Source organism: Culex pipiens, chromosome 1 (genome assembly GCF_016801865.2).
Source record: "Culex pipiens pallens isolate TS chromosome 1, TS_CPP_V2, whole genome shotgun sequence".
NCBI lineage: Eukaryota > Metazoa > Arthropoda > Insecta > Diptera > Culicidae > Culex > Culex pipiens.
Genome location: NC_068937.1, coordinates 129,142,372 through 129,154,849, shown reverse-complemented (window position 1 = coordinate 129,154,849; position 12,478 = coordinate 129,142,372). Strand labels below are relative to the sequence as shown.

General features: G+C 31.3%; 1 protein-coding gene across 1 annotated transcript in view; it reads left to right on the top strand.

Moving 5' to 3' along the window:
* The first annotated feature begins 50 nt into the window (after nucleotides 1-50).
* LOC120425385 (acyl-CoA-binding domain-containing protein 5) overlaps nucleotides 51-12,478 on the top strand; it is a 31,386-nt gene continuing 18,958 nt past the window's right edge. Inside the window, exon 1 of the mRNA XM_039589900.2 lies at nucleotides 51-1,072. Coding sequence (XP_039445834.1) covers nucleotides 1,012-1,072 — 61 coding nt within the window. The 5' untranslated portion in view covers nucleotides 51-1,011. The remainder of the gene's footprint in view (nucleotides 1,073-12,478) is intronic.

Here is a 12,478-nt window from a genome sequence, read left to right as displayed (position 1 = left end):
CGCTGCCCATAACTTCTTCGCGTGACATTTTGAAAATTTTCTGTCAGTCGTTCTCGGATCTTCGTCGCGTGTTGTTGCGTTGCGCTGGTGCGCCTGTTCGTCATCAAATAATTTTATCAGCAGCAGAACCGCACACAAGAGAAAAAAATATTTTCATTTTCCCTTTCTCCCGCTCTGCCGAATCTGGTCTTTTTTTTCCAGTGGCTGGCGCGCACTTTCTTTCCACACTGAATTCATCTATTTTACAATTGCAAACGCCCAGTCGGTGACCAGCAATTGCGTTTTGAAAAACGGAAAAAAAAATCGACGACAACGACGGAGTTCCAGCTTGTGGGGGCAAAACTGGACGCAGTTGAAGAGCGCAGGGAGGTGGGAGGAAAAATGTCAATAAAGTAAATGCCCTGACGACGACGGCGGCCCAGGTCGAGTGCATGCAAATTATCCAAAGTCAGTTGTGCTAGGCCCAGAAGGGAAGGCTCTAGAAGATTAAGTGGATTTAATTGTTGGCTGTGTGCAGTAAAGTGGCCCGTGTGAGTGCGTGTCCGGAACTTGGTTCCCGTGTTACCTGTGAGAGCGTTCGAGAATCTGTTACAAGTTACTGGAAGAATTTGGAGCAAACTCCAGATTCTAAAGGGATTTCAATTCCAAAAGTCACCTAGACTATTGTAATTACAAAAAGATTCCGCCCCTTCTAGTCTAGTCTAGTTTTACGACGTGGCCCAAGTTGCAAGCAACGGCTAAAGAAAAAGAGCCCTCCACACACAACACAAAATTAAAAACGCGTTTTTACGTAATATCAGCTGCTGGCCCCCCAAGAGTCATTCAAACAGCGAGCGTCACTAACCAGCAGTCAAAGTCGCGTCCGTGAAGATTGTTTCTTGCGGCCCAGAGCTAGAGCTAGCGTCCGCGATCCACTTCATAAAGCAGCAAGCATCCACGACGACGACGACGACCACCACCTGAAGCAGTTACTAAAACTGAGCTAAGCAAAGACACACAAACGCACGAACGATGTCGATCGAGGAACGATTCAATGCCGCCGTCAACGTGATCCGCGGGCTGCCGAAGAATGGTGAGTGATTGGAGGAAGAATAAAATCTATTTTAATTCACTGATAACAGAAATTCAAAAACAAATTCGGTATCTTATCAGGATTTGTTTTTGTTTTGAGGCAGTGAAGCGACGGGAGTGTGGATTAAAACCACCTCCCCCACAAGATTAGCGTGGTACACTTACGATGGAACGACCTCTTCTGTTTGTTATCAGGTGCGGGTCAGTGGTACATCTTAAATAAAGGGATTGCCGTTTTTTGTACAGAACTGTTATAACTGGCCACATTTTCCAGAAACGATATTTGGCACTTGGCCATTGAAAACCTAAAATAATATTGGTCCCTCACAAAAATAATATCGAAAAAAATAGAAAGAAAAATAACTAAGTTTTTAATGTTTTTAAAAAATGCTTGAATGACACTTTCAAGCTTAAAAAACAAATTTCAATGAAAATAGTCGTAACTTCTGGTAAAAATCACGAATTCTTGGTTTTACAAATTGAACAGTGTTAGAAGAAACGAATTATTAAAACCGTCCATGTTCTCATTTATGTCTCATATGCAATAGCTAAAAAAATGAAAAATATTTGCAAAACTTTAAAAAGATTTTATTTGAAAAAATAATTAAATTTCCAGCAAAAAATAGATGTTCCACAATCGAAAAAAAATTAAAGGTCACTTTTTAAAAGCAAAATCGAACTTGCAATCAAAAAGTACTTTACAACCTTTTCGTTTTTTTTTGCATTTAAAAAATTATTCTTGAAAAAAACGCAACGCTGAACTATTTTTTAAGGCTGAGCTAATTTCCTCTAATTTTCTCTTTGCAAAAAGGAAATTAGGAAGATTATCTCTTTGGAGACCTTTTTAAAAGTAAAGCATGATTTTGAAATTTTAGAATTATTTTTATTGAAGAGATCACAAAGATATCGCCACTTGAAAATTACACGATTTTTACAAAAATATCTTCTCCTAAACCAGAATTTAATTTTAATTTTGAAATGTTATATAAAAATATCGAGATTTTTTTTATTCCACGTACCTATTTTTCCCGAAACAACTTTGCCGAAGACACCAAATCGATCAGAAAATCCCATCTCAAGATATAAAATTTCATACATTTGCTTATCAATTTTGTATGATCAGACCAGGTAAAGCATGGAAAAAGTTTCATTCGAAATAAAAAAAAAATTACAAAAAAGTCGATTTGCGAAATCGTAGAGTTTTTTGTGCTCCATCTTTTATTTAAACTTTAACAGAAATTCAAAACTGGAAAAAAATAAATTTAAGAATTTTAAAATGTAAAAAAAAACTCTATATATTATATATCTCCTCCGAACTTGGGTGCTGAATAGTGGTTCGCAAAACGGCCTCAATTTTGAACTGTCAAAGTAGAGCCAATTTGCTGTTCGCCAAAAGTAGAGAGTATTGTTATCGATCATAATTTTTTTTTTTTTTTTGCAAGTAGAATAAATGTTAAGAAAAAGTTGAAGGCGAGATCGTCATTTTTTTTTTAAATTATGAATGGAAGTTGTTTATGGAGTTGATGCGGTTGTATCCATCCAGAAGCTGTCTTTATTGTTTGATTCTGTTTGAAAACCTGGTTTAGTGAAAATCTTCTCTGTTTGTTGGATCAGCTTCGCTAAAATTAGCGATGTTTTTTTCGCTCTTCGTCACCCGTAAAAGATAAAAATCTCTTCTAACATATCGAATTGTGACAATTTTCCAGTCATGCTTGTGCTTGAACAGCCTCTTACTTTGCAGATGTAAACAAAGTGGGATCATTCAAAAATCACGTTACGTTACATTCTCTTTATTCATCACCCAGCTCCGAACCAGCCTTCATTAAATTTAACTGAAAAGCTATATGTACAAAGTCTGCATTGAACCATTAAATTTTTATTATACAGTTTAATTTAAAAATTATTTTTTTGGATTTTTTTTCTATATTTTTGAACTTTTTTATTTTTTAAAATCTTTTTTTTTTCCTTTGAAAAACACGAACAAACCCACCGTAGTGCATGCGAACACACATTTCCAAGTAGGTACACCCTTACCAAAAATCATGATTTTTTGAGTTCCTAATCCCACTTTTCATACGATTTTTTGAGTTCAGGTACTACAACCATAAAAATTATATGGGTTGAACTGAAAAATTCGTATGAAAAGTGGGATTTGGAACTCAAAAAATCATGATTTTTCGTAAGGGTGTATATTTTGTTTGTTGAGCAACTGCAGCTCAAAACTGAAATTTTTCGGCCAATTTTTACTCGACCTTCTCCGATATCAATAAACCTTTGTAGACATGTTATCCTAGGCTCATAAAAGCCAGTTTCGTGTGTATGGACTGTATGGAGCCTTGAAACAACGGCGACCAATTCACCAATTAGAAAAATGTTGTGGTTTGACCTAGGGTTTGACCCATTTTTGCCTTCCTCACCTCTAACTGAGGAAAGGCTTTAAAATCACTTCACGTGTGCAGCAGCATCGGCTGGGAATCAAAATCTGATGAAAATATGTTGTTGGAACATTAAAATTATATCAAATTTGGATGAAATTTATGAATGAATGAGAATAGGGTCCTAAAGCCCTATGTAAATTTTTATATATAACGGCAAAAAACACGAGTAAAAACCATTTCTGACTAGATTTATGATCACTTTTTTCTCATTTTATAGCAAAAAAAAAAATGACAAGCCAACATTTTTTCGATGGATCAACTATGTTCCCCTTGGCACGAGCTGTCAAGAAGAACCTTTTCTGTGAAGAAGGGCCGCGAAGTTAGTTTTTTTTTTTCAAATAGATTTAAAATCCATTTTAAATCCTTTGCGGTCGTAATTTAAGCATAATTTTAGGACCCAATAGGGTCCTAAAACCCTATGTAAATTTTTATGTACAACAGTTAAAAACACGCATAAAAACCATTTCTGATCACTTTTTGTTATTTTAAAGTCAACAAAAGTTGACAAGACAACCTTTTTTCGATTGATCAACTATGGTCCACTTGGGGAAAAAACTGTAAAACTTTTATGTCAACATTAACCGCGAGGTTAATTTTTCAAAATTTATTTAAACGCCCATTTTAAACTCTTTGTGGTCGTACGAAAGGCCATTTTACTCAGAAAAATAAGCTTTATCGTTGTGAACAATAATTTCAGAAATCTAAGCTCAATTTTAGGACCCAATTTAATACAGAAATTTTGGAGAAAGTCACCTTTAATGTTAACAAATTGGGAATATCTCTGCTTATATTGAACCAAAATTAATACTTTTTATGGAGCTTGTCCAGAAAACTGTTCCCTACAGTCTGATTGATTCGAAAATGTTATAAAATATTACAGTGTTATATGGCAGGGGAATAAAAACATAATTTTGGGATCCTTCGGGTAATAAATAGCATTTGAATTACTCTTAGTTAAGCAGTGTTTTATACTCGAAATTGTATCCGGGCAATCTGTTGCTGTATTTTCATGACAAATCGCACAGAAGAAGTTTTTATTCAGTCGTATTGAGGTTTCCAGCTTGGATTTCTGGGTTATTGCAAAGAAAGCTAGAACATTTTATATGGAAACTTTTTATTGGAGGCCAGTATGTAATTTAGGGTCTCTTGAAGCATATTCATAAGACATTTTATGGATATGAACATAAGCTAATCGATTTTCATATTTTTTTTTTTCTACAGAAAAAAATCTATAAAAATTCTAAAGGTTTAAAACCTGCCTTCCTTACTGCGAACTAATGCATAGTTGTCTCATATGCATAGGGCTAGTGATTTTTCGCGATTTCGCGGAATTTTAATGATCAGTTAGAAATTACTTTTGAAGGAGGTATTACACTATGGAAAACAAACTCACACTTTTTGACAGTTTGCCTGCATTTTTTGCAGAAACGTCATCCTGCATATATTTTAAACTGTCAAACACGAAAAAGGGCGAGTTTGTTTTTTTATTAACCGTAGTCTAATACCTCCTTCAGTCTATTATAAGATTCTTTTTTGAATTCAACTTCATTTTAAATAAAATAAGTTTCATATTACGTGGTGAAAATTGTAGAAAGATTAGTTTTTTTTGCAGTTCAGGCCGTTGCAAATATTTTTCAAAGTTTATGTCGCCCCCTTTAAAAATTGGTTCAAAAAATCAGGAGGCATTTTTTTTCCTAAAACTGAAAAACAACTCAACTCAAAACCATCTGAAGCGCCTTTTTCTGCATTGATAATCATTATTCAGTTTATGTAGGCTTGTTTAAAAATAATTTGAACAATGTTCAGCACCGCAAAAACTTTTTTTTTCTCACAAAATAAAATTTTCGTCAATAATGCATATTTAAAGAAAAATCATTTTTCATTCAAATGTTGAAATCGTGGCCTGCAATTTTATTTTTTTTACTTTTATTTATGTCATTTACGGGCAAAAAAGATCAAATTTAATGCACTTTTGATCATAATTTCACATCCACACGCAAGATGAGAGCTTAACTGCTTAACGAAAGTCGCCATCAACATCTTTTCACTTGCGCTAACGTTTTCAAAGCGCTTAAGATATGAAATTGCTTCCAACTTCTGGCAACATGTTCTTTTGCACATTAGTTAGTCACTCACTTGAAAAATACTCACGAAACATGCAAATAGTTAGCAAGCGCCATCAAGAAAACAAACGCGTCGAGTCTTTTGACGCCTATACCCATTCCAATCGAAGGCCGAAGAAACCCGAGCGAGAGGCGAAGGCAAATAAAGAGTTCTGTGGGCCAGTGATGCCAGGAAACTTTCTGTATAACTGCTACCTTTCGTGAGTGTTTCGTCACAAATGGCAGCACTGGACGAAAAAAGAACTAGGCTGAAATTGAAAAAATGTGCGTGGCCCAGTGCATTCTCGTCGGATTAGGATACACTAGGGAAATATATATTTTTAAATGCTTGTCAAAAGTTTCATAATTTGCTATTATAATATTTTTATATTTAATTTCAGGCTTAAAATCCCAACTAAGTAAACTAGTCCAAGATCCCCCTTCGGCCACGGTTGCCAAACAAGTCTCGTTTCAAGGTCACGCAACTCTTTTTTTTGGACTCGAAGCAATCAAGAAGAGGCGCAATAACAAAAAATTAAGCGCCGCCATGAATATGAGCGGAACCTTCCTGAATAATTGAGAGTGCTGGCTGGGTACAGGAACAAAAACAAACCACCTCAAGAAACTGGTTTTTGGCGGACCGGCATAAGTGCATGAGATTCAACTAGTGTTGTTATTGCTGGTTGGTTGACTAACCGGCTGTTCCCTAAGAGTGCATAAATTATTCACAGCTATAGTTTAGTTCGGTCTGTTAGGTAATGCAGTCGTTACAGGGTAACTGACCTGTGGTTAATACTCTCCGATGTTACTAACTTTAGAAACTTTACTGAGGAACTAGTACTTTCAAGCTTTAGGCTCCATTACAGAGCTAATTACCCTAGCCTCAAGTGGAGGTAGAGAGCCACTTTGTGATACACCGCACCGGGTGTTGCGTGGAATATCACTTTTATACGAAACTTGGTGCCACTAATAGTCCCCCTTCCTAACCCCCCCTCCCTTAATATCTAATAATGATTGGCCTTTTGTGAACGCGCGAGGGGTGAGAGAATTCCCACCATCTAAGTCGCACGCCGGAGCCGTCATTAGGTTACCGATGCCGTTTGAAAGTCTGACCTTGGTTCTTTTTTTTTTTTTTGCTTTTTGCCTGACTGCTCATCGAAACCGGTAGAGTAAAACATTAGTCAATTTTGTTTTTCGCTTTGCTTTTAGTTTTTATTCAGATCAAATTGGTTTTGTCCAGGGTTGTTACGGATGGCGCGGATCTGGCGCGGATTTGCTGGCTAAATTTGCTCAGGCGCGGATTTCGCGCGAATAGCAATTTTGATAAACAAAATAACTGCGAACGATAGAATTTCTTTCCATTTACAAAGGAAAATATTATTAGGAATTAAATAAACTCAATCTTTTTCGTTGAGTGCAAAAACATCAATTTCTAAAAAGTTGTTTATGAAGAAAATTTTCTTCTAAAAATTATTGATTTTTTTCTTAATACGAAACATCGAAATAAGCTTCAAGGAGCGATTTTTTTAAATCAGGGTGGCCACCTCGGGAAAAAACCGGGAAAACCGGGAAAAAACCGGGATTTTTATCAACCGGGAAAAACTCGGGAATTCGACTGAGAAACCGGGAAAATATTTTTAGTTTATATAAAAATTGACAAAAGCCTCTTTAATGTACTCAATATGTTCTTTTCTCAAATAGAATATTATTCCTGTTATTCTAAATGAAGACTTCGCGAAAACTATGTTTGAATTTGTGTAATAGATTGTGTATAGAATGCTTCTTGGTTATGGATGATTTTTCTTTTGTATCCTATGATATTTTTACATGTACATGTTACCCTGGGAGTACCACGAGCGGTTTCAGGTGGTCCGGAAGACAACCCCGTAATGGCGGACATATGTCCCAAACTAAATATTTAACAGACAAAAAATATCAAATTGATTTGAAGCAACAAACTAACAACCATATTTAGGGTGCAGTGAGTTACGGGTGAATTAAAAAATATTTAAATGATAAACCTATAATTTGCATTCGTTAAGCAATTTTAAGAATTTGAAGTAAAGTGCTCCGTTTTTGAGTTTGTTGTTTTTTTTCTACGAATATTTGTTTCAAATTTACAAATTGTGCCAACTACCATATAGGTATTCAAAACATTCGAAATGTTAGTAAAAATATCTTATGTTTGAACGAAGTTGACTTTATAGCTGTCGGCAACCATTGCTGGTACCAACCACTAGCGTTTTCCTTTTATCTACAAGGAGCTTATGTTTTAAAATTTGGATATTCTCAATTCGACCTTTCTTTGCTAAAATATTAGTTTTGCATAAAATTCAAATCAGGATTTTTTTAAATTTAAAGATCAAGATTTTTCTTTCAAATAGTCACACAAAATACACTCTTTTAAATATTTTTCGTGGCCTGTATCTCAGCAACAAAAGCATGGATCAAAAATGTTCAAAAATTAAAGCAGTTAAGAATTTTCTCAACCATTCTTTTTTTAGAGATAAAATAGAATTATTCTTTATTGAAAACAGCTACAACTTCTGAAAAGTACTATTAAATAGAATGTTTAAATCTAAAAACAAAACAGTTCTTGAAAATCTTTTGAATGTATATTTTGAGCAGTTTAAAAAATCTCTGTTTCAAAAACAATTCGTCCGTCATCAGAAATTTACATTTAAAAAAAATAATATGGGATATGTATGTAGAAATGAAAAAGTCAATGAAAATTTGGTTTACAAAAGGAATATCTCTGAATTTATTGACATTTTAAGTAGATAGTTTAAAAGAAATAAAGAAATACATTTTATTTTGAAGCTTTACTAAGAAAACTGATTTAAAGAAACGACGTTGTTTGGCCTATCCAGTACAAGTAAAAAAAAAATTTTCAACAATATTTAATTTAGCATTGAAACACATTTTTAACGACATTTTAAATGCTTTAAAATTCAGGTCTTAATCAAGCATCAATTGAAAATTTTCACATCCGTGCAAAAAAATAAATAAAAAATATAAAAAAGCAATAGTCTCAACATTTGAATACAAAAAGTTTTTAAAATGCATTTTACACTAGTTCAGTTATTTGGCAATCATTAGTCTTCAAAAAATGTAAGATTTGAGGAAAACAAAAATGTCAAAGAAAAAAAAAACTTTTTAAGATACTAAAGATCGACCATTTTCAAAAATTCAAGAGACTACCCTAGTAACATTTTTAAACTTACTGGTTTTATCATGGTTCTGACAACCCTCGTATGACCTAAATAGGCTTTTATGGCCTACTTAAAACCTAAAATGCAGGGTTGTTACGGACGGCGCGGATCGCGCGGATGGCGCGGATGGCGCGTATCGCGCGGATCTGGCGCGGATTTGCTGGCTAATTTTGCTCAGGCGCGGATTTCGCGCGGATTGTAATATTGATAAACAAAATAATTGAGAACGATAGATTTTCTTTCAAATTACAAAGGAAAATATTATTAGGAATTAAATAATTTTTTTTTTTTCGTTTAGTGCGAAAACATCAATTTCTAAGAAGTTGTTAATGAAGAATGTTTTCTTCTAAAAATTATTGATTGTTTTTTTTTCTTAATAAGAAACTTTGAAATAATCTTCAAGGAGCGATTTTTTTTAATGTATTAAGATTTGTTATATAAATTTAACATCACATTACAACTCTTAAAAAAAAAACAAAGCTCACCCGACAGACTTCGTTCTGCCTTTTTTCGTTTGTTGACTTTTTTTTTTACTTTTTCGTTTATTCAGCCTCCTGTGATCAAAATTTGATTTTACGCATCTTTTTCCATACAATTTGCCGATGCTCCGGAATCGGTTCCGGAGTGGCCAAAGTGTCAATATATTAGCGTAAAAACCTTCCTTGGGCTTATACGAACCCAACGCAACAAAGAGCGCTCCGATCCGTTTTTCCGTTATCAACTTTATATATATAGATAACAAAATTCGAAAAAATTACAGAATATTAAAAATTTGAAGCTATGAAACTTTTTAGATTTTCGATGTTTTTTTCAATATAAAAATTTAAATTTTTAAATTTTTCGTTTATTGAAAAAATTAAAAACTCTGTTGCCATTCTGATTCAGGTAGAATTGATTCTACTCCCAATTATCACACGAAATCCATTTAGAAATCTGCTAAAATCTCCGTCTAAAAGCGAAATGTAATGTTAAAATTTAAAAAAATAAGAAATCTAGAATTCAACAATTTGAAATTTCAGAATTTACACATTCAAATAATAAAAAAAAATAGAATTCATAATTTGAAATTGTCAAAACACGAATTATTGAATTGAAAAAATACGAAAATATTACAATTAATTTTTTTTGTTAATTTTTAATTTTTTAAGAAAGTTCTTAAGTTATCAAATTATTGAATTTTTAAATTATTAAGAGCGAGTCCACGAACAGGGCATACCCCTTTGTATGGGACGTCGTTTGGACCTCACCAATCTGCCTGAAATTTTCAGGGGTTGTTTGTACATATAAAACTAGCATCCGGCCAAAATATGAGCACTCTAGGTCAACGGGAAGTGGGGCAAATCGGGACACAAAGTTTGAAGGTTCAAAACGTAAAAAATCTTAAAAAGGCTATAACTTGGACAAAATTCTATTTAATTTCAAAATTCAAAATGCATCTGAAAGGGCTTTAAAAATGCAACAAAATGCAGGATAGAACATCCAAATTGGTTAATTCTAAAGGGAGTTATTGGCATTTTAGTGAAAAAATAGCATAATTTTCAAACTCAAATAAAAAAGTGTTCCAGAGCGCTCCGATCCGTTTTTCCGTTATCAACTTTATATATATAGATAACAAAATTCGAAAAAATTACAGAATATTAAAAATTTGAAGCTATGAAACTTTTTAGATTTTCGATGTTTTTTTCAATATAAAAATTTAAATTTTTAAATTTTTCGTTTATTGAAAAAATTAAAAACTCTGTTGCCATTCTGATTCAGGTAGAATTGATTCTACTCCCAATTATCACACGAAATCCATTTAGAAATCTGCTAAAATCTCCGTCTAAAAGCGAAATGTAATGTTAAAATTTAAAAAAATAAGAAATCTAGAATTCAACAATTTGAAATTTCAGAATTTACACATTCAAATAATAAAAAAAAAAAATAGAATTCATAATTTGAAATTGTCAAAACACGAATTATTGAATTGAAAAAATACGAAAATATTACAATTAATTTTTTTTGTTAATTTTTAATTTTTTAAGAAAGTTCTTAAGTTATCAAATTATTGAATTTTTAAATTAAAAATTATTAAATTATTAAATTATTAAATTATTAAATTATTAAATTATTAAATTATTAAATTATTAAATTATTAAATTATTAAATTATTAAATTATTAAATTATTAAATTATTAAATTAATAAATTATTAAATTACTAAATTACTAAATTATTAAATTATTAAATTATTAAATTATTAAATTATTAAATTATTAAATTATTAAATTATTAAATTATTAAATTATTAAATTATTAAATTATTAAATTATTAAATTATTAAATTATTAAATTATTAAATTATTAAATTATTAAATTAATAAATTATTAAATTATTAAATTATAAAATTATTAAATTATTAAATTATTAAATTATTCAATTATTCAATTATTCAATTATTAAATTATTAAATTATTAAATTATTAAATTATTAAATTATTAAATTATTAAATTATTAAATTATTAAATTATTAAATTATTAAATTATTAAATTATTAAATTATTAAATTATTAAATTATTAAATTATTAAATTATTAAATTATTAAATTATTAGATTATTAAATTATTAAATTATTAAATAATCAAATTATCAAATTATCAAATTATTAAATTATCAAATTATAAAATTATAAAATTATTAAATTTTTGAATTATTAAATTATTATTTTTTGCCATTTTCTTAGTTAGGATCATTTTTAGAATTATATTTTAGTTTAGAGAAATTTAGAGAAAAAAATAATAGAAATTTTGTGTTTCGTATTTCCAGAGTAAAGTTTTGGCGAAAATTATCAAGTACTAAATCCCTAGATTTTATAATTTGGTGATTTATTTTATGGTTTTAAATTTTTTAAAATTCAGAATTTAATTTTTTTTCCTGAATTTGTTTTTAAAGCAATGATATTAGTGTTGCAAAAAATGCTCATATTGTTTCAGAAATGACAAAAAAAGATTCCATTTGGTACAGGTGGGATATGAATCCACAACTGATCAACGGTACTGATCCAAATGCCTTCTGTATTATTCTTTTTTTCGTTTAAAATTTCATTCATTATGTTACTCTCTTCTATGTTTTTCGCGATTTTTTTTATATGGCGCGGATTTCGCGCGGATTGGGTTTAGGGGTCGGCGCGGATCTGGCGCGGATTTTTTCTCGACTTTTCCGTAACAACCCTGAAAATGTTACTAGGGTATTAAATCAACCCAAACATGCTTAAAAATGATTCTAAACGCAAAAGAATGCACTTTAAACAGATTTCAGCTGAATGCACTCAAATTTCCATTTTGATGTTTTTTGAAAAAAATATTTTCAACTTCAACTTTCAAGGGGGGTACAAAAACTTTAAATAAAATTTGTATCAGCCTTATGTGTTGTTGAAAAAATCGCAGAAAGGTCATTTTTTACGATTTTTAACATTTTGTGTTTTTTAGGTTTTATAGAACTTTTTTTTTCAGTTCCAGAAAAATTCCAAATTTTATTTTTTTCCCATCAATGTATGTATGAATTTACCAAAGATAATAAATCGATAAAAAAAAGTCTCAAGGTACTGATTTTTTTACATTTGTATAGCACTTTTCCTGCACTGCTGCCAAAGTGCATACATTTTTGTTTGGACT